The sequence below is a fragment of the Microtus oregoni genome, unplaced genomic scaffold (genome assembly GCF_018167655.1).
Source record: "Microtus oregoni isolate MIOR12 unplaced genomic scaffold, Mior012 000002F_ref0000024, whole genome shotgun sequence".
NCBI classification, from domain to species: domain Eukaryota; kingdom Metazoa; phylum Chordata; class Mammalia; order Rodentia; family Cricetidae; genus Microtus; species Microtus oregoni.
The window spans coordinates 5,004,154-5,027,606 of NW_024543061.1; the positions used below are offsets into that span (position 1 = coordinate 5,004,154).

General features: G+C 37.1%; 1 protein-coding gene across 5 annotated transcripts in view; it reads left to right on the forward strand.

The window, feature by feature from the left end:
- Grid2 (glutamate ionotropic receptor delta type subunit 2) overlaps positions 1–23,453 on the forward strand; it is a 1,406,062-nt gene that overhangs the window by 794,510 nt on the left and 588,099 nt on the right. For all 5 annotated transcript variants that reach the window (XM_041638370.1, XM_041638390.1, XM_041638352.1 and 2 more), the window contains 2 exons: positions 15,324–15,377; positions 23,206–23,379. In XM_041638370.1, the coding sequence (XP_041494304.1) occupies positions 15,324–15,377; positions 23,206–23,379 (228 nt within the window). The remainder of the gene's footprint in view (positions 1–15,323; positions 15,378–23,205; positions 23,380–23,453) is intronic.

Sequence of the window (23,453 nt, forward strand, 5' to 3'; positions counted from 1 at the left end):
TAAAAAGAATTTGCAGTCCAATTTAAGGGTCTGTTAAAAGTTATAAATCATTTATTTTCAGTGACACCTAAAACAGGCAGTGTGCATTCTTTTTTTTTATTTAGTTTTGTATTGTTTTTTATTTATTTATTAAAGATTTCTGTCTCTTCCCTGCCACCGCCTACCATTTCCCTCCCCCTCCCCCAATCTAGTCCCCCTCTCCTCAGCCCAAAGAGCAATCAGGGTTCCCTGCCCTGTGGGAAGTCTAAGGACCACCCACCTCCATCCAGGAGCCTAGGCAGTTTGGATGCTCCCCTTACTAGGCAGTGTGAATTCTACTTTTAAGAAAGAGAATAGTGAATTATAAGATACATTAATGACATTTAAGGCAGGACTGTTCATTTTGTAGGAAAAAATGGATTTATATATATGGACACACTGGGTGTATTATGTAAAATGTTTAAGAACAAATGAAGCTAAAACTAACAAAAGCAGAGGATGACTACAATGTTTCAACTGACTTTGTATGTGTGTGCCTAGTGTGAACATGACATGGGTTGCTTTGCCAAATATTGAAATTATTTTCTGCATATCATATTAGTTTGTTTGAGAAGATACCAGTTGGTGCCTCAATTACAAGAGGCATTTTTTTTTACTAATTTCTAATATCATGTGGTAATTTGAATGTAATTGGCTCCTATAATCTCATAGGGAGTGGCACTCTTGGGAGTTGTGGCTTTGTTGGAGTGGGTATGACCTTGAGCGAGGAAGTGTGTCACTGTGGGGTTGGGCTTTGAAGTTTCCTATGCTCAGGACTCAGTCAACATCCTGTTGCCTTCAAGATGTAGAATTCTCAGCTACTATTCCAGCACTATGTCTGCCTGCATGCCACCATGCTGCCTGCCTTGATGATAATGGACTGAACCTCTAAAACTGTAAATGAGCCACTCAAATTAAAAGTTTTCCTTTATAAGAGTTGTCATGGTCTTTGTGTCTCTTGACAGCAATAGAAACCCTGAAAAAGATGCACCTTAAGGTGATTAGTCAGTTTTAAGAAAAGGTAGTTCAAATCTACCATCCTGAAATATCAAAGAGCAGAATGTGAGTTGCTTAGAACTCTGGACCCTGACCATTGCTGACAAGCCCAACACCGTCACACTTATTTTTACTGTAAACTATATGGCTGTTTTTGTACAGAAAGAAAGGCTTCAGAAATTTAAAATGCAGGAAAATGGAAATCTTTAAACACTGATTCACGACTTTAAGGGTCAAACTTCAAGTAAACATAAACACTTGAGGATGACAGACACCACAAATAGTTTTGGTGATGGCCATGGAAGTTCACATATTTTATTTTCATTTTTTCCCCTTTGGACAATTAGTAACCTATGAGATTTACATCTTTTGATTCTCAATTCACTAATGTATTACGATACTTTTGAAACTTCTAGATCCCTAAGTCTCGATACAATACAGGATAAGCTAAAAGAAAACAAATGTTGAATGGCATATGCCTTATAATGGGGAATAGGAAGCAATCACCTTCACTGATGATGAGTAATGAGTAGTGCAGGATAGAGTCAAGCTTCACACAAAGTTACTATATGAATAGCAATAAAGCCATTAGCTGCCAAATGCAGACATTTGATGTTTGTCATTTTACTCTTTAGCATAATCCTTGGAAATCTTTTTCCAATTTGTCTTCTACTAGCATTTGAGCCTTCTTTGTGTGCTGGCATTGTAAAGTTCTGTTGTGGTGAAACTGCAGTAATAACTTCCTTTGGATAAGGATGAGGTAAAGAAATACATGCAAATAGACACTGTATACAACAAACAAATGTGTGCTTATACTGAGTAAATGTGATGGAAGGCTTTAATCTATTGATGGCTACGGCAGATTGTCCACATCCTGAAAGGAATGTGAGGTCTGAGAATCACTAAAAAAGAGCTTATTCCCTCACAGCAGATCGGCACAAAATGGGCATGTGCTGAATTATGTTTTAGCTACCCAAATTCTTTAATGGTTTATTCCTTACCTCTCTGGGATATATAGAGTTAAAAGTAAACAGAAAAGGATGCAAGCGATGAGTATTGCTGTGCCCTACAGACAGCCATCAGTTCAGCTATACTTCTCATTTTCAAAAACTGCCTAGACGTTTTTGTGACTTTGAAAAAGAGATATAGGAGAACACATTCATATGAAAGAACTTTGAAATCATTGCCTCCTACTTATGTCTGATCTTATAATTACAGGTAGTTACTCAATGTCTCGTTCCCTCAGTTTCTTTTTATTTTATTATTATTGTTTTATTTTACAAGTATTTGACTGCACATATGTATGTGTACAGTGTAAGTATAGAGTTCACAGAGGCCAGACGAGGGCTTCAGATACCCAAGAGCTAGATGTAAAGAGTGAACCGGCATATTGGATCTGGAATACCTGGGTCATCTGCAAAAGTAACCAAAGCTCCTAACAGTTGAGCCGTCTTCAGCCCATGTGTGTATGTGTGTATTTATGTAAATGTCACATCAAAGGGCTTAAAAGATAAAGATCCTGCAGGAATTTAGCAACATATATAAACATAGATAACTTTTTCTTTATACTCATATAATTTTCTTGGGGAGACAAAATTACCCACAAATATACACAGAAGCATGTGTGTATGTTATATAATTTAGCATTCAGAGTATCTATATGTGTAAAATTATTTAATGTACAACATATAGGAAATACTCAAAAGATAATAAATTACATTTGATTACTGGTGTACTACAAAAATTGTTTACTAAATTACATTTAGTAAATTCTGTATTGACCTTGGCACCAGATTTGTAGAAATCTTGCTATCCACTACTTATTAGTGAAGAGACTACAGTAATGGAAATGTTGTCCTTACCCCTGGGAAACTTAAAAAAAGGAATGAAACAGTACACAGAATGCAGCAAATCTCAACTATTTACATAAGTACAGTTACAATAGATATTATTAAGAAACAAAGAAGTTACAACTTGAAAAATAGTTGTCTAAGGTAGGCTAAAGAACAAATCAAAAGGAGAAGCCCAAGGAAGTGAAAGTTCACTGTGTGAAGGGCTGTATGTGGTTCTGGTCATTGTCAACCACTTGTCTTTGAGAACTTCTTTCATATTCTCTCTCCTTTTATTTTCTTTCATTTCCCCCTCTCCTCTTTCTTCTTTCTTTGCTTCAACCTAGAAGAAAGAACTTTATAAATATTACAAATTAAGTGTTAATATGCCCCCAAACTGTCATTTTAAATCTTGATCAAACTCCCACTAACGGCTCACTCATTTATGTTGTCAATCACAGTTAATTTATCCTAATTTATCCTACCAATTATTGTTTAGCTATTAAAAGTAAATAAACACTTTAATGGCACTTCCTAGTTGTTCCCAAAGACAGCATGTTAGACTGTGGTGAAAGAGGAGTGGATGAGCAGCTCTTCAACAGAACTTCGAGGGGCAGATTTGGGGTCTGTGAGGGCTCTGTTGGCGAACTGCCACATGTACAAACACGAGGCCCTGACGTTAGGTGGCCAGCACCCACGTAAACAGCCAAATGTAGGAGAGATGGCACTGTATAGGTAAATCCAAAACCAGGGGTGGGGGATAGGGAAAGGAGGATCCCTTGAGTTTACTTGGCCAGGGAACCTGGGTGAATCGATGACATTGACATGCAACTAGAGACCCTGCTTCAAAAAATAAGAGGATAGCTGGGCATGGTGGTGCATGCCTTTAATCCCAGGTCTTAATCCAGGAGGTAGAGGAAGGAGGATCTCTTCTAGTTAAAGGTCACCCTGCTCTCTAGAGATAGTGAGTTCTAGGACTGCCAGGATTATATAGAGAAACACACACACACACACACACACACACACACACACACACACACACGACCTAGAGAAATGCCCCAGCAGTTAAGAGCACTGACAATTTTTTTAGAAAATCTGGATTCAATTCTTTAGTGGTTCTCAAACGCCTGTAATTACATGTCCAGGCTATCCAACCACCTAGTCTGGCCTATACAGGTTCTACATATCCACCTGTTACACAGGTACCCATGCTGGAAAACACTCTTAATTTTATTTTATTTATGAATATACATTTAATATATATATTAAAGAATGTTTGAAAAGGAATCCAGATTCAATCTCTGCTTCCCCATCTTTGATTGACACAGCAAAGATACAAGGATCCTACTCTGTCAATAGAAACTCCAAAAGAATTAAAAATAAAAGCAGGTGTGATGAGACAGCCATCTGTTTGCCAGCACTGGAGAGCTGGGGAAAAGATCAGGTCAAGGTCAGCCTCAGCTATGTGGTAAATTCAAGGCCAAACAGACAAACCCAAAATACATTTAAAAAAGAAGTAGAAACAATAATACAGTAATCCACTGACCTAATGATAATTTTCAAACCTTTATATTCTCACCAAAGCATTGAGATTTTGAGTTTACTTATAATCACTGTTTAGTTTTTGTTGAGTCATACAGGACGGAAGAAAAGGGTGTATGCCGTTTAATGAAGGCAGAGTACATTTCCTTGCTCCAGCACCCATCTTTACACTTTGAGAAACAGTTGACTTTGCAGTGCTGGCCAGCTCTCAGCGGTGGCAGGATTCCATCTCCCAGGGGATGTGGGAAGACCCAAGTGCACAACAGAAACAATAAATCTAGCAAATCCATTTATGCAATAACTTTGGCAGTAATGGCAAGAGGATTTGGATGGAAGTACTTGTGGTCTTCCAGCTGGAAGATCAGAGCACAGCTTCCAAAGCAAAAGGCAGAGAGGGATGGCAGATAGTGGCTGCTTGGAGAAGAACAGCAAAGAGCCAGGGCGCCATGCTGAGCCCAGGAGAACCAGACAACACGGTGGTCTCCGGAACAGTCCCTGCTGTCCAGGATCAACATGAGGATGTCTGATGCCATCTGCTGGATCGAGTTGGGATTTCAAATCTCACGTGAACTCGCACTTGATTGCCCCCATACTTGGGTGCTAGGGAGAAGGCCATGACAAAAACAAAAAGCAGGCTAGAGAAATGGCACTCAAGTGTACCTTAGTGTGACCATGCTTTCTGAGCCTCGGGAAGAGCAGAGCACAGTGTGGAGCGCACTGTGTAGTTACGGATTGCAGACGCACCTGTGTGTCCATGCTTCCGCTCTCCAGACACCTCTGTGATCCTGTTGACATACACAAACCACTGGGGCAGCTGGTTGGAGTTTCTACCCCTAATCCATAAATTCCTTGATAAAAATCACTTAGGTATTATAGACTTTATACTTTTTGCCCTCTTTCTTTACTGTATTGGAGAGAACAGTGATTTGGTTTGGTTTTGTCTTTCATTGTTTAGAAACAGAAAAAAAATAATAAACTGGAAGACAAGCAGCATCAGCACTTGTCTTACCATTAAAGTTAGTCATTATTTGGTCTAAACTATTATGTCTGATTTGGGACGTTTGTGAACATAGAAATTCACTGGCTGTTCTTGCCCTGTGAAAACAGTACAACTTGTTGGCTGTGCACTCTTTAAATCTAGAGTTGAAGTAGTAAGGGCAGCGGGGCTGCATCCCCAGCACCCCGGCTGCCTGCTTGGCTAGCTTATGCCCCGAAATAATTACACGGACACTGTATTCTTTTAAACACTGCTTGGCCCATTCTCTTCTAGGCTAATTCTCACATATTAATTTAGCCCATCTCTAATCATCTGTGTATGGCACCCCAAGGTGCGCTTACCAGGAAGATTCTAGCCTAGTCCATCCTGGGTCGGAGCTTCATCCCAGGAGTGGGGCATGGCGTCTCTCTCTGAGGCGTCTGCTCCCGAGAGAGCTGTGGAGTCTCTCAGCTCACTTCCTCTTCCTCCCAGCATTTTGTTCTGTTTACTCCTCCCACCTATCCTCTAACCAATAAAATGGGCCAGGGCAGTGCCTTTATTAGCCAATGACCTTCCTCCATCATTTCCCCTTTTTCGGTTTAAACAAAAAAAAAGGCTTTAACATAGCAAAATTACATATAACAAAACAGTTATCAAGTAAAAGTTACAATAATCTTTATCATAACTAAGGAAAACTATAACTATAACTAACTATTCTTAACTCCATCAAAGACTCCAGAAAGATATATTACCTAAGTAAACAAGAACTAAGAAACTTCAAACTCTAGAAATGACAGAGACATCTCACTGCCTGGACAGTCGCCCAAAGTTCCTTTGTACGGTTGGGGCATCCATCTTCAGCCTTCAGGCCAATAATATCCAGCAGACATTTTCATGAAGCAGGAAATTTCAAAGACAGTTCAGTCACTATCTGCTGTGTCCTGCAGAATGTCTCACAGACTCTTTCATGAGTCATGAACCCCAAAAGACCATCTCACCTTTAGGCAAGTTTAGCAGTCCTCTCTCTGCGGGTTCTCTGTGTCCATTTTATGCAACAGTCCAGGCAAGAGCAGTTTCTTGCCCAAATGGCTATCCAACTCCATAAGGATCCTCTTTGATGCCCATCTTCCTCTCGAAGTAGATTGGTGCCACCAGGAGCAGATATGTCTCATTGTCATGAAAAGTCCTAAGTTATTAAAACATTAAATGCCATATTCTGCAGTCTTTGAAAGATATGAAGAATGTCTATCTAACTGAAATGTATCTCTATATATCTAGAAAATCTAACTAACATGACTACAAGCTTTACTATTATCGATGATTAACCATTAACCTATATTTCTTAATTATACATTACATTTTTAAATGAACTACACAATCATAATACCTTAATCAAATCAGAAACACTTATACATATAACAAAATTGACCTTAAATCTCTATCAATTTAGCAAAATCTATACTAATGCAAATTATTCATATCTATATCATATCCCCCTTTAAATGTAAAAGAACATTTATAAACATTTTTTGGGAATTTGGGCGCAGTTATTTCTCTCCAAACTGCTTCCTGCTGAATGGGGGCGTCGTTAATTTGGTCTTTCATGGTATAACCTGTGTGCTAGTTTCATCTCAGTTGGCAGTTGAGCGAAGCAATTTTTTGAAGGCGTTCACACCAACCCTTCAGGAGGGCGTGGTCCATCATACCAAATCGGAATAGAAGAAATGAACAGCGTCTCATCCTCTGTGAAAACAAAATAAGAAACTCCTTTCCAAAGTATCATGTCTTTAGATCCAAATTTCAAATTTAAGGCATTTTCAAAGTATCTATGTTGGATTAGTTCAGCAGCATTTATAAACAAATATCTTTTAGCAGTTGTCTGTCCATCCTCAGCATTCAAACAATTCAAAGAGAGCATAATAGCATACAGTATCAAAATTCTCTGTGTATTTTCCATCTTTGTTCGTTTTATTTTAACCTCTATTTTATTTTTACTTTTAACTCTTTGCTTTTTAAGACAGGTTCTCTGTATCTTTGACCTGAAGTAACTCTGTAGACCAGGCTGTCTTTGAACTCTCAGAGATCCGCCTGTCTCTGCCTCCCAGGCATTCAGGAGTAAAGGTGTTTGCTACTACACCTTGAACTCACAGAGATCTGTTTGTCTCTGCCTTCTAGGCACTGGGATTAAAGGCGTGTGCTACCACAGACAACAACTCTCTTCCTTTTTTTTATGTTTTTTACTTTAAGAACTTCAATTTTTAGTCTGCATATATTTTTAACACACTTTAAACCATTCAGAAATTTTCTTTGTCTTTGAATCTCTCTTTACTGTATATCTCTCTTTTTCTGACCACATGAATCTTTAATTTACCAAGCAATCTCAGTAGGACTAAAGGCGTGGCTTTGCCAGCTAGATCCAGTCCATTCCTTAGCTTTCCAGCCTCATGGCGGATATACAAGCTGTAGCCATGTTTACTGCAACAACTGCATGGCATTTCAAGGTCCCTGCCAGCAAGTGAGCTACAACAGACAACACTCAAGTCCTCTCTAGGTAGCCGGCCCTCCTGCCTCAAACAGTCAGAGTTTGCCCTGGCAGGATGGCCCAGAAAGCCGGCATTTTTAAATGGCGCAGCTTTTTTCCTGCTATGGCTGAAAACCGAAAAGCATGTGTTCAGCTTTTCGTCAACACCGTTTAAGTGTTTCGTGGCAGGACCTCTTAATGAGCTGCAGGCTTTGCAGCTAAAGCTGAGTCAGGAAGCCTCTCTTAGATGAGGCGCTTGCTTGCCTCTAGCAAGCAGAGTAGAACCGAGAAATTGCTGCTACCAAGAAACCAGGCACAATGCTTTCATTTTGTTCTAGAATTACTTCCCAAGCTGTCTCAGGCTTTATGTGGAAGCAGTTGTCCACGTGGGCGCCATATGAAGTAGTAAGGGCAGCGGGGCTGCATCCCCAGCACCCCGGCTGCCTGCTTGGCTAGCTTATGCCCCGAAATAATTACACGGACACTGTATTCTTTTAAACACTGCTTGGCCCATTCTCTTCTAGGCTAATTCTCACATATTAATTTAGCCCATCTCTAATCATCTGTGTATGGCACCCCAAGGTGCGCTTACCAGGAAGATTCTAGCCTAGTCCATCCTGGGTCGGAGCTTCATCCCAGGAGCGGGGCATGGCGTCTCTCTCTGAGGCGTCTGCTCCCGAGAGAGCTGTGGAGTCTCTCAGCTCACTTCCTCTTCCTCCCAGCATTTTGTTCTGTTTACTCCTCCCACCTATCCTCTAACCAATAAAATGGGCCAGGGCAGTGCCTTTATTAGCCAATGACCTTCCTCCATCATAGAGTAGAACTCTCTTATCAGATTGTAATTTTCTAATTCATTTCAGTGAATTTTTAGTTATCGTTATGCAAATGTATGGGTGCATTGACATTGATTCCAGCTTGTTTTTTCCAAAAAGTTTCAATTACATGAGATCTACAGTAGGAAACAATGATTCTTTGTGAAATCATGTGGAATTTTGTCATTCTGGACATCTCACCCTGGAGATCCCTAATGCATACATTAAGACACTAGTAGCTGATATTCATTGCAAACTTGGCATGGTCCATTAACTCCATTATCTCTTATCCTCCCGATGATAAATACTATTTCGATGATAAATACTATGTGGGAATAGTCACTATTCTCATTGACAAATAGAAAAACTAAGGTTTACCACTTGGTAGTTTGTTTAAAGTTACAGCAAAAATAAAATAAATAAAATAAAATGGAAGCATCAATGCTGGATTTAGCGTTTATGTTTTAAGCAGAGGCTGCAAGTTCTTTTCCCAATTGCTCAGACTCGAATAATCACACAGACACTATATTAATTACAACACTGTTTGGCCAACAGCTCAGGCATATTTCTAACTAGCTCATATATCTTAAATTGACCCATTTTTATTATTTTGCATTTTATCATAAGGTTCGTCATTTCTTATCTCTCTCTTCTTGGACAGCCGCATAGCATTTGCTTCCTTCAGCACTTATCTGGTGTCTCCTTGACTCTTCTCTCTCTCTCTCTGTTCCGATTTTCCACCTGACTTTACACTGCATAGTTACTGACCAAAGAAGCTTGCTTATCATTAACCAATAAAAATAACACATATACAGAAGGACATCCCATATGATGTGTTTCTGAATGTGGAACTCCACAATATGATCTAAAACCATATTAATGATTTTCCTGTTCATTATTCTTCTGAATTGATGTTCAGCACTTTGAGGAACAGTTCAATAATAACATGTGTTTATCATTATTTAACCTACTGTTTCTCAGTGTATTCCATTGCAGAACATTGAGCAATTTTTGTGGGAACACTATTGCATAGAATGCAGTTCTAGAAATGCTAATGTAAGTTGCTATATTATTACAGAGGAGGAGCAGGGAGGGAATTACTTTTCCATATCTTTCTGTCCATTTCTTCTGAAATAAGTCTTGGGACATTTTGCAGAGACCTTCCTCTCACTGACCTTGTACCTGGCATAGGCAAAAATAGGGAAGCAAACACCTATTCTCCTGGCTGCTGTGGTGCACCAGCCACCCTTGTATAAATATTCAGAGCACCCTGCAAAGGAAACAAGGGTAATTGAGTTGAACCACAAGCTTGAGTGAAATAACAGCATGTTGCTGTTATTGTTTAGTCAATTAAATTGTCCTCTGTACTTGTAGGATCTGTTCCGCATTTAATCCCATGGAGATACGCAGTCTGGCAGTGGGGTTGATTTCTTTGCATGAGATTGTCTTATTTAGCACAACTAAAGATTTGAGGACGAACGTTGGAAGACACCATGATAAATTGTTGGGCCTGACTAAAGACTGAGAAGTCCTAAGGTCCTGCCAGTGACAGATGGTCTGTCCTTGTCTCACTGACAGGGCATTATTCCTCCTTCACCTTCTTCTTTGCTGAATTCTCTTACAGTAAGCTCAGGCTTGTGGAAGGTGGAAGGTCACCTTTGTGACAACTGCATTGCTAAATGTGGAAGTGGACCAGGCTCCTTAGCACCGCCCTGTATGTGGGACACGCTTTTGGCACACTGCTAAGTGCCCATGTCTAATGCTGGAAGAAACTTACATAGTGAGAAAGTCGAAACAGATTATCAAGAAAACCTGTTTCCTGTCTCTTGCTCCTCAGCTGGGTTCAGCTGCTGTTCCCACCCACAGCTTTGCTCTGCTTTGCTGTGTTCCTTTCAGCTTGCTCTTTGCTTTGGGCTGCCCAGGAGTGATGTAGTCTTTCAGGCTGCTTTTCTGACTCATCATAGTAACAAATACTGTTATTGAATTATGAACGCTTCACTATTTGATAATGACCTAAGTTTTTTGATATTTTATTTTAAAATTACAACTAAAATTTACTAATAATCCACACAACGATACCTCATGATTGTAACACTGACATTCTTGGATATGAAAGCAGCCCTGTTACCAAGAAGAAAAAGAAGATGGGAATTTCAATCCAGCTCCTTAATCCATTTCACTGATTTGAAATGTTTACTGGTAAAATGTGAGTTGTTTCTGGGCAGTGGTGGCACGTGCCTTTTAATTCCAGCACTTGGGAGGCACGGACAGGCTGATCTCAGTAAATTGAAGGCCAGCTTGGTCTACAAAGTGAGTTCCAGGACAGCCAGGACTGTTACATAGAGAAACCCTGCTTCGAACCCCAAAACAGACAAACTAACAAACAAAAAATTTGAGTTGTGCTATCTTAAAGATAAGAAAAGATGTATGCTTTTCTAGCTGCTGTGAAGAAAAACCACAGACAAAAAACAAGTTAAAAAGGGAGAGCTTTGTTTTGATACAGAGTTTAAGAAGGAACACAATCCAGTCTCTTCCCACACAGAAGCTAGGTTGACAGAGAAGTGGTAAGGTTGTGTCAGAAGACAGGAAACACACACACACATACACACACGCAGAGACAGAGAGAGACAGAGAGACAGAGAGAGAGAGAGAGAGAGAGAGAGAGAGAGAGAGAGAGAGAGGTGAAGACTTATGCCTGGTGCCTGAACAAGCCAGAAGGGAAGTCATATCCCCCTGGGGCTAGAGTTAAAGTCATTTGTTAGCCATAAGATGAATGCTGGGAAACAAACCTACGTCCACTAGCAGGGTATACTCTTAATGTCTGAGCTGTCTCTCCAGCCTCCCATTATGTTAGATCAGTATAACTTTGTATTGATTTTGAACGTATAGGATCTCTTAGTAGAGGTTAAAAGATCTGTGCCCATCGTGCATGGATGGTGTTTCTCGCATTCATGATGGGTCTTTCCAGCTCAGATAAGCATTTCTGGAAACAATCTTATAGATGTACCTGGAGTGTGTTTCCATGGTGATTCTAAATCCAGTCAAGCTAACAATAAGAATACATAATTGAAGACACAATCTTCCCTAATAGCATTCTAAAATAACTATAGAAATAAAAACAAAGACTTTAGAAATTCTAAGATGCCTTGGAATAATTAGCATAACATCTCAAATCCAGAATCTGGTCTTTTAACTCAACAATGCCTATAGTTTGATACAGCATTACTGAACCTTAAGTGTTGTGACATAGAAAGGGATTGATATTATGAAACGTATTTAAATTATCAGGCAAACTGATTTGGATTCCCAGTGGTCATTCATTACCTACACTCAGCTACATGGTTCCATTCTGTAAACATGTCTTCCTTAAGAATAAGCACTATTAGTTGGGTCTGGTAATCTGTGAGAGGGATTACATCCTCACTCTGTTTCTCCTTTAATTCTCTAATGGATTTTCATCTCCTTGATTCTCTACTTTTGCCTTCTACTGTATTTGGGTAGCAATCATTTAAGTTCTAAGGTCTAGGCTGTTGATCTCTGTCCTCTTTTGTCCCCTTTTCCAAATGATCTTTCTAATTAGTTCCTTAAAACTATTGCCTTCTTTTGTAACATTCAGTTAAAAAAAAGATCTAAGAACTCATATTATCTGATTATTAATTTATGAACAAATTAACCTTGACCTAAGAAAATTATATTCCTCTCTAGTGAGTATTTTTCCAGATAAAATTTTGCATGGAAAAAGTGGTTCTTTGAAACTTGATGTTAGGGTGCTACATAGATTTGTTTGTACAAATATTCTCCATTGCGTGGCTAAAGTGACATGGCATCTCTCTCTTTTCATTACCAAATATTATTCAAATAGCAATTGCTTTCCTTCTACAAAGAAAAACACACTTGGAGAAGGCAGTCCCAAATGTTTAATATCCACTAAGATGTATAAAATACACCGCACAATTTCAGGTCAAAACTTTAACAAATCACAAAAGCTCTAATTAGGCTATGATTGTGCTAATTAAAATTTAAGATCATAAAAGGGTACAGAGCAGATATTTGTACCATTTTGAATTATACAAGATAGTCTGAATTACTTAAGAAGTAAACCCAAAAGATAATGTTTCTTATTATCTCAGTGTGACCATGGGGAATGTGAAAAAAGTTTTTCTCTGTACCAAGGCCAGTGTGACTTTCAAATTGCCCCTGATGATGTCACAGTGGTCTGGTCCACATGTTGCAAGGTATAGGACAGGCACAAGCACACAGACACAGGCATGCAGGTTTGAAAGTGTCCTGAATCACTTCTGCTTACATTATCGGTGATGGAACCAGGAACATGACTTTGAAAGAAAGATATGGGACAAATGATTTTAAAACACCACTGCAAGGAGTCATTAGAGGACTGGCCAACTTGAAAGTTTGAAAAGGGTCCTAAAAGACACTGTCTCCCAATGCACATGCAGCATGTTGGTGGAATACTCGAACAGAGGGGCACACAGGTGCACAAATATAGCAAAGAGGTCTACACTGAGGATGTGAAAGGGACTGATTACCTGCAGTTAAGTCGTAGTAAACTTTTCCTTGTTTCAAATTTATACTGCCAAAATGACTTTGATTTGTACTATTCCTGGGGGAAGGAGAGTAGTGCACAGCTCTTCTCTACTGACGCTGATGACAGAAGATGGCATCATGGTCTGCCAGGAGATGGTTGCCTTTCTTCTTTGTAGAAGCTGTTCTCTGCTGTTCTATACTGTTCTCTGCTCTCCTGTTTATTTCAAGCCATGGTGTAGGAGATTGCTTTTACTATCTGCACAAACTCTGCATGTTACCACTTAGTCCTGCAGTAGAGGAACTTCTATACAATAACTACGTGTGATGTAGAATTTGCATACTTGAATTTTCTTCAGCTGTCCACAGAGCACAGATTATCTTTAAAAGGGCAGTTAAATCCTAAATTATTTCTTCCATTTTTGCCACTAAGAATTTAGAAACGCTCTCAGCTTAAGTCATCTGTGGTTTGGCCTTAACTTTTTTTCTAATCCATATTTTAAGTTTAAGGTTTTACTCCATATGTGCATGCATCTTTTCATTATATACAGAGATAGGTTTTCCTAACACCCAAATGTAGGATTTATACCTTTTTAAATTCTGATAGAATTTCCACTTATTTTCTAATAATTTTTATTGTTAGTAAATCATTGATATGGCTTTAAAAATTTAATGAAGAAAATTAAAAATGAAAAAGAAACTCTTCTATTACTGATATAAAGATTAAAATGTATTTTTCTTTTCATTATCCACCATGATAATTGATGTACAAGTGATTATATATATATATATATATATATATATATATACACACATACCCTAAAAGCAATGCTGATAAAGCCTGAAAATAGAAAACAAGCCTTCATTTTTCTGATAAATCATTATCTATATCACTCATCAAGTTCATAGGATTCAGAGCAAGGACATATATGGAAATATTATGAGATATCAATATTAAAAACAAGTATAAACAGTTATATATTAAAACTGAAAAAGGACGTAACAGTATAACAAATACTCATTGAATTATATTCCTTCTTATCCATGACAAATAGGACCACAGAACATACAATAATAATTTATTTCCAGTCAGCTTCACTCATTATGTGCTCTTGACAAGAGCTGTAAGAAGTTGTCTTAGAAAATGTATAATATGAATGTGACAATGGAAACTTTGTTACAAAAGCTGCATGTATATATGTACACACGTACACATATGCACTTACATACTTACAGACACATATCTAGACACACACAAACACACACACACACACACACACACACACACACATTTGTTCAGAGCCTACTAAGCTTACTTCTTGCCTGTGACAAATAATCAAAGTTCATCAATCAAAATGGATACCCCACCAGACATGGTGGTCCACACCTCATTTTGCAAGATCTCCATAAGTTCAAGGCCAGCCTGATCTAGGTCTATATTATGTGCTACAGGTCACCCATCAGGGCTACACAGTGAGATCCTGTTCCCTCCAAAAAAATGATTGATGCTTACATATTTTTTATCCATTTGTATGTTTTATTATTCTAAAAGCTACAAAAATTTTCTAGCTATAACTTACTGTGAATGCAATATAAATTGCTTTTACTATTTTGCTATTTAACTTTAGGGTTATAATTCCCTCCAATAGAACAACACCATTTTTTCAGATTAAAGTTTACTAAGAACAGGAGCATACAGAGAGATGATAAAAACATTAAGTTATGATTGAATAGATTGTAACATTACTTAGATAATTATTAGGTATATAATAGCACTGCAATGTATTTAGAACAAGGAATATGATGTGAAATTTGAAATCTTGAAATTTAGAAACATTATTATTTAAATCTTGTTCTTGAGACGTGCAGTTTTCTAAGGTTGATGAATGTTTTCAAGTTTATCTCTCGAGTCTCCTGTGCATCTGCCAGCAAGTGTTGCTCATCTACACTGCTTTCCTGATGTCTTTCCATCTGTGACTTATCCTTGACTTTCATAACAGTATTCTTGTCCATTTACAGAGTGGATTGCTTTAGAGTGGCTCCATCTTCATGATTAACTCTGATGACTTGTTTGTTTTCTCTTCTAGGTGGTAGAGACTAATCTGGTTGCTTTTGACTGTCACTGGATCATTATAAATGAGGTAAAGCCACCCCACCTCTGCTATCATCCACCACTTTTTCAGATATGGAGTTTCAGAAGGCCTTCACCTATAAGAGGGAGCAAAAGTAAAGGTTCAGTGTACTGCGTGAATGCTTTCTAATAAAAATAGAACCCAGGGTTTTTTTTTATCTGAATTAAATAAATAGAAAAAGCCTTCCCTACTGAGTGTCTTTTAGCTTTTTCTCTTGCATACACTGCCTACTTACAGAGATCATCTTTATGAAAAGTTCAGTTTTTCTTTGTAAGCAATGTGAATTTCCCTCAGGGAAGAGGCTGCATTCCATTTGTATTGTAATGTCTTTTTTAAAACTTTCATATATATCTCCCTACCTGAGCATTTAATGGTTCAGGATGAACATGAATCAACAAAGAACAGATTTTTTTTCACAAAGAAATACAGCTGTTTTAAAAATCCAAAGACTTGTCAAATGTCTTTAGAAAGTTTTCCTAACATTTTGCAAAGCCAATATAAAGGATTAAGAGTATGTTACAATCTAAGAAAGTTGTTTTCTTAGCATTTGCTGGTCAAGATCAGCAAAAATAGTAACAGACCAGACCTAGACAAATAGTATTACTGCACCTGGTAACAAGATATGTACTCAAAATGGTGTGTTGTCTAATCCTACCTATTAGTTATCAATAAACAGGGTATTATTTATGTACCAATGACGTTGACAAGAGTATAAAATGATAAAATTCTTGGGGGACAGCTAACACTTCTGAATAAAAATTTGGTTTTGCAGTCAACAAAATAGTTTTTACCTTGCCTTGTTATCAGTTACAGCAGAGTTATTGTATAAACTGACAACATGACCTCTCCTTAGGGTGGTTAAATGGAAGGTTTTTAGTGGAAATGTGAGAGAAACAAAAAAAATAAGATGTTGACAGCATGTGCCATTTAGAACAGCTATTGCTTTTATCTGAACCAGAAAGATCTACAAAGAATGAACATGTTTGCAAGGAAAAGTTTTATCTGCCAATACATGCAAGGTCAGCTTTTTCCTTCTATCCAATTTCACTCAGGCACCTCAATTTCTTGATGTTCCCTTCAGGAAATTTGACCTAAATCCTTCTCTTGCATTTTTCCAAGCTTATGATAAAAATTAATAGAAGAATTATAATTTACTCCAATTTCAATAAAAGGAGAAAAACATATATTTTTCAAATTTGCTAAGAAGTCGAATATCTCCCAAAAAAACAGACCTTCACCAATATGCAAATGCCCATTTAACTGAACATGGAGAAAGTAATTATTGTGTAGTTCAGTTTGAGTAACTATGGTTTTGCAGCTAATTTTAATACAGGTGGCAAACATTTATTTAATCTTGTTGCACCAATAGTTTCACAAAGAGGGATTATAAATCAAAGCTGGCATTGTGCATTATGGCATGAATTGTAGAAACATGGAAACAATATATTTTGTTTTAATTTTTACAAAGTGTGTTGTACTAATGAGAGCTGTGGTAACTCACAGGGAAGAATCTGTTATAGTAGGGTGCTTGTTGGTTCCCAGCTGTTCAGCCTGAAATAATCACACAGAAACTATATTATTTAAATCAATGCTTGGCCCATTAGCTCTAGTTTCTTATTGGCTAACACTTACATCTTAATTCAACCCATCTCCAGTAATTGTGCATTACCATGAGGTCATAGCCTACAAGCAAAGTTTCAGTGTGTCTGTCTCCATCAGCCATTCCATGGCTACTCCCTTACTTCACTTTTCTTCCAGCATTCAGTTTAGTTTTCCCTGCCTACCTAAGTTCTGTCCTATCAACAGGCCAAAGTGTTTTCTTTATTCACAAATTGTATTCTCAGCATACAGAAGGGAATCCTATATCACCTCCCCATTTCTGTTTAAAGAAAAGGAAGGTTTTAACTTTAACATAGTAACAAAACAGTTATCAAGCAAGAATTACAGTTATAATATTTATATCTACTTTATCTTTTATCATAACTAAGGAAGACAATAAATGTAACTACAAATTCTTCAACTCCATCAAAGACTACAGAAGAATATAATATTACCTTAGTAAACAGAAAATCCATTGTCAGAAACTTCCAAAACTCTAGAATTGACAGGGACATCTTGCTGCTTAGAGAGTCACCCAATGTTCTTCTGCATTGTAGGGGCATCCATCTTCAGCCTACAGGCCCATAATATCTAGCAGATTTTTCCATGAAGCATGAAATTTCAAAGACAGTTCCGCCTGTATTGGCTGTTTGTTAGTCACTTTCTTCTATGTCCTCCAGAATGTCTGTCAGACTCTTCTATGAAGTAGGAACTCCAAAGGACTGTCTCACCTTTAGGCAAGTTCAGCAGTCATTTTTCTATGAGTTCTGCATGTCCAGTTCATCAACTAGTTCAGGCAAGAACAGTTTCTTGTCCAAATGACTAGCCAACTCCATAAGGGGCCTCTTTGATGCCCATCTTACTCTTGAAGTAGATTAGAACTGTCAGAAGCATAATATGGGTCTCACTGTTATGAAAAGTCCTAAGTTCTTACACATTTTAAATGCCATATTCTGAAGGTCTCTGAAAGATGTGAAGAATTACCTATCTACCTGAAATATATCTTTATATATCTAGAAAGCCTAACTAAAATGACTATAAACTTGACTATTATAAATGATTCTCTATTAATCTATATTTCTTAATTATACATTACATTTTAAATGAGCTGTACAAACACAATACCTTAATCAAGAGCAGAAATATATAAAACAAAATTGAAATTAAATTTGTATCACTAAATCAAGATCTATACCAATGCAAAGTATCCATCTCTATAGCATATATCCCTTGAAATATAAACACTCATTTATAAACAATATTTGGGAATATGGGCATAATTCTCTAAACTACATTCTGCTGATTGGAGCACTGTTAATTATGTCTTTAATGGTGTACCTAGTGTGTTAGGTTCATCTCTGTCAGCAATTGAGCAAAGTAATTATTTGGGGGGTATTCACAGCAATCTTTCAGGGGCTCTTCGTACATCAAACCACATTAGTCTGAAAGTATTCTACAGGTTTTCATCCTCTGTAGAAACAAAAGAAGAACCTCTTTACCAAAGCAACATATCCTTAGACCCAAAATTTGAAGACAAAATACCTTTAAAGTACATATGTTGGTTACTTAGCTTCTTCACAGTCAAAAAATTCAAAGAAATTAAGAAAAATCTTAATTTAACCCATCTCCATTTATTTGTGCATCACCATGAGGTTGTGTGTAGGAGGAGGCTGCTTGTTTATCCTGGCCACCAAGAACCAAAATAACCACACAGAAACTATATTAATTAAAACACTGCTTGGCCCATTAATTGAATTTCTTATTGGCTAACTGTTATACTAATTTAACCCAGTTCTACTAATCTTTAGATCGCCACATGATAGTGGCTTACAGGCAAAGATTTGGCATGTCTGACTCTGGCAGATTCCATGGTGTCTCTCTCTCTCTCTCTCTCTCTCTCTCTGCCTTCTTTCCCCCAGCATTCCATCTTCCCCACCTACCTAAGTTCTGCCTTGTCAAAAGGCCAAGGAAGTTTATTTATTCGTTAATGGTAATCACAACAAACAGAGGGGATTCCCACATCAGCTGTAGCCTACCAGGAAAGTTTCAGTGTGTCTGTCTCTGGTGGCTATTCCGTGGCTTCTCCCTTACTCTGCCTCCTTTCTCCCAGCATCCAGTTTAGCTTTCCCCACGTACCTAAGTTCTTCCCTATCAACAGGCCAAGGCAGTTTCTTTATTCACCAATGGTATTCACAGCATACAGTGGGGAATCCCACATCATCAATCAGTCAAGTTAGAACTTGGTGATGGCATTTCTATTCTCCCTACAGTGGATTCACCTCACAGCAGACTTTCCATATCAGTGAAAGGCTAACTTTAGGCCCCTAAAGCAAATGACTACAACAGTCAAAACATAGATAGGAACTCATCTGGTTCTCATGCAATGCTTCACACACTCCTGTATCCCCAATGATGCTAACACTGGCCTTCAATGCCTCATATTATTCAATGACCTAAACAAGTTTAAGCCAGTATTTTTTACTCAGTGAGGATGGAAGATAAATATGTTAAAGACAAAGCCTTTATTTGGTGGTTTCAATTCTTATTTTAAAATTTTAATAAAAAATATTTTAAACATTGAAAATAAATATATTTAAAACACATATATTGAACTGTTTCCGTAGTTAGATAATGAATTGAACTCTATATTTATAATTAAACAAGAAATTAATTACCATTATGTTTCTCTCCCTTCTGATTTTATTTCAGATTCCAATGTAGTGTTTTCAAATTTGCTTCATGTTAGTGTTGGACTTTCTAAAAATGTCACAGGGTCATCTCTGCTACAGCACAAAGAACACAAACATAATAGAAAAAAATGAAACAGCTTTTCAAATTGCACTACAGCAAACTGCGGCATCTCATTAGTGAAATTTACTATGTCAGGATTATTTATCATTTTCAATGAATCCTTAGGAACTAATATAAAATTTCAGCTATTGATTCTATTAAAGGATGGTTTAGAAAGCTTTGCCATTGGTTTATGCAATAAATTTCTCTTTTCCAGAATTTGCTGAATACTTTCTGTGATCCAGGAACTTTATTAGATGTGAAAAGATAAAAGAGAGAGAAACAGGGAGCAAACAGAAAAGAGAGTTAATAATCTATTTTTTCTGAAATAATTAATACAGTTCAGATTGTCAACTTATTTAATAGATATTGAAAGTCTTCCCATACACAATTTCTATTAATTTCAACCTGAAGTTGACCTACCTCAAGGTTTCAGGAATGACTAAATTAAATTCTAAAGTATTTGTTCTGGGCAATATCTGTTTCTGTGTTCTTCTCAGGTAACCTTTGTCTTTTCCCATGGTGGGCTTTACATGGATCAGAGTCCAGGCTACATTAAACTATGAGTGTAAAAGTAAATATTTACTTGGACATATCAGTTCAACTTTTAATAATTTATGATTATTATTAATTAGTCTTTGTAGAAATAATGTTGTGCTTTGTTCTTAACGAAGTAAAACTGAAAAGTCACCTGTTTGCTTTTGTTGCAGTATTATTATTGTATATTCATAAATATATGTAAGCAAAGGAAACAAGGGCAATGTTAGAATCCTGATTCTTCATAGTATTTAAAATCAGAATATTTCTGTATCCCATTATAGAAATTAATTAACATATTTGATGTGTTGGGACCTCAAGGAACATTCCTTTTCCATAGATTAGTTCTTCATGGGACTGGTTTTAAAATCTTACAATTTAAAGAATATAAAAAGAATAGAGCATTGAAGAGCCTGTATGCACAAGAGTTTGATATTTTAACACAGCCACTCACTGAGGGAATTGTTTTTCCTGTTTTGCAAGCACTTATGGTTTAGATTGATCGATCATTTGTCATTAAATGTTTGTATGATTTTGTGTTGCCACTCTGGAAGTGCACCTTCTGTAGAGCAACAGAACGTTCCAGTCATATGAAGTATGTCCCGCTTAGGTGGCCACACCAGCCTGAAACTGTGTAGGAGGTCAGGTGGCAAAGCTACAACTGGAAGTAAAATGTCTGTTTCCCACAGAATGGCAGATGCTTTTCTCCCTGAAAATGATTTTCATTCTCCTTCCTCAAATAATAACATGCAAAATTTGTTCTATTCAAATTGGCATTTCTTCAGATTTACTTGAAGCTAGACAACTGAGAACTTTATTTTATGGAGCATTTAGATGACAGCCACCTCCTTCTGCATTCAGAAACAGACCTGAAGGAGGGTTTGTCTCCAGATGGAGGGTCTTAGGAGGCGTCTTGGACAGTGGATCTTATTAATTTAAAACTATCGGCCAATAAATGCTGACATAACATGTATTTATTATCTTTATTGCCATCATCATTGAATATTAATCTAAATGATTCCTGTAAGGAATTGTGGCTTCTTATGTAATTAGTGTACATCATTTCTTTTCTTTTATATGTCATTTCTAAAATCTTATATGAATAAAAAACTTTGAATCTCCTTGAGTCTTATTTATTGAATGTTAGTAAACAGTGATTCAGCACCATTTTTTTAGAAGAAAATGGGGTGACAGTTAAAAGAATAAACAGGGATTTATAATCTACAGATTTTCACTTTGATATGCTGACTTGTAGTTCATCACCATGTGAGGTAAGGTTGCAGATGGTAGTGTTTGATAAGTTTAGGTAAATAACTTATTTGCTTAAGAAATAAGAATGAAATATTAACATTATTTTTTAAAATTCACTGTATATTTTACTACCTTCTAGGAAACTCTCTTGCTGTACAATATGCTGAAAAAATGTGGTGCAGCAATATTGGTGCTTATGCCCTTTAAAATATTCCAGATTAATATCAAATATGAAAATAGAATTGGCCAGACACTGTCTAATTCTGCTTTGTGAGCAGATAATGGAAAATTCAAAGTACCTAGCTTTTACCAGACAAAGTTGAGGTGGCCAGTGAAATGATACAGACTAGGGGAAAAGATGGCATTTAAACTGCTGAAAGCAACTGTTTCTGGTGCACTGAGGATTAGTCACCTAGAACTTCCTGATGTTTCTGTGCATACAGCTGATGGCAGGTGCTATTTTATTTTTAGAAAAACCTATATTTCATAAAGAACATACATAATGGGTGAGTTTTCTGGTTAACATACCACCAAGAATGATAATTTGTAATAGGCATGCTAAAGGACAGAAAGAAAATGAGCACTTGTAGGTGCCTGTTTCTCTTCGTCATCCAGTATTGGTTCCTTGGATGTGCGGGAATGCACAGCACAGTCCATAACTTATCCCATGTCAAATAATTTATTTTCATTGCATGAGAATTGATTCACAGCAATAATCTGTATGTCACAAAAGTTTCATGGGCTTAAAAGTTTCCAAATGGACATGATGGAGCACATGTTGCTTTAGTAAGGACTGCTGGGAAACTGAAATTTGTGTTTGTCACTTTTGTTCTAATTCCAAGGAACACACACACATACAAAACATTATTATTTCTTATTATTTCTATGTCTGTTATTGGGCCTAATCTTCATATCTAATTTCAAAATGTGCGCGTATGGGGCATAAAGGATGCATTCTTAGAGTTCTGCAAGCACACATACACAAAGCCAAATTTATTTACATAGTGCTAGGTTTTATTGACATGGTTCACTCCATGCTAATCAACAGAACTTTGTACATTTATTAAACAACCACAGCAAGAAGATAATTCTTTCATCAGTAGTTACTGAGTACCCATTCCTTTCAATAAGAAACATATGTGGACATCAGTATAAAGATACTTTAAAATAGTGCATCCTTCTAATGTCTTTGCTTAATTTGTATAAAACCATGATTATTATTTTATTATTTTTTGCTAAGAGCAACATGGATCATTCTTAAATTGCATATCCCTTCCTAGGTACACATAATATCTTGAAATATATTAATGAATCATAAGCTATAATTGAATCTTATTTTGTGAACTTTCAATATTTTCTCTTATGCTTTCAGCTTAAATAGCTATTAAATTACTTTTGATAAAGCATATCAAAGCTATTTGGTCCATGTAGACTTGTTTAGGTATCCATGTTCATAATTTAAAGCCACAGAAAGCAAATATGAATGAATTCACCATTTTGATAAATGCACATAACTTTCGTTTGAATGCTAGCTAAATATGAAGCAGCTGTGTTAGGGTAGCATATTCCTTTTTACCTCCAGATAACTGGTCAGCAATTCTTTTCTGTTTCTGCTACTATATTTAAGAATCTGCTAATCCTTCCACTTCTTTTCTTTCAGGAAATAAATGATGTGGATGTCCAGGAACTTGTCAGAAGGTCCATTGGAAGGTTAACAATTATTCGGCAGACATTTCCAGTTCCCCAGAATATAAGCCAGCGCTGTTTCCGTGGCAACCATCGAATCTCTTCAACACTGTGTGATCCCAAAGATCCCTTCGCTCAGAATATGGAGGTCTGTACTAAAGGGCGGAGTGTGTCCCCCAGGGAGCATGTTTAGGGGCCTGGGATGACATCTCTGAGTGACAC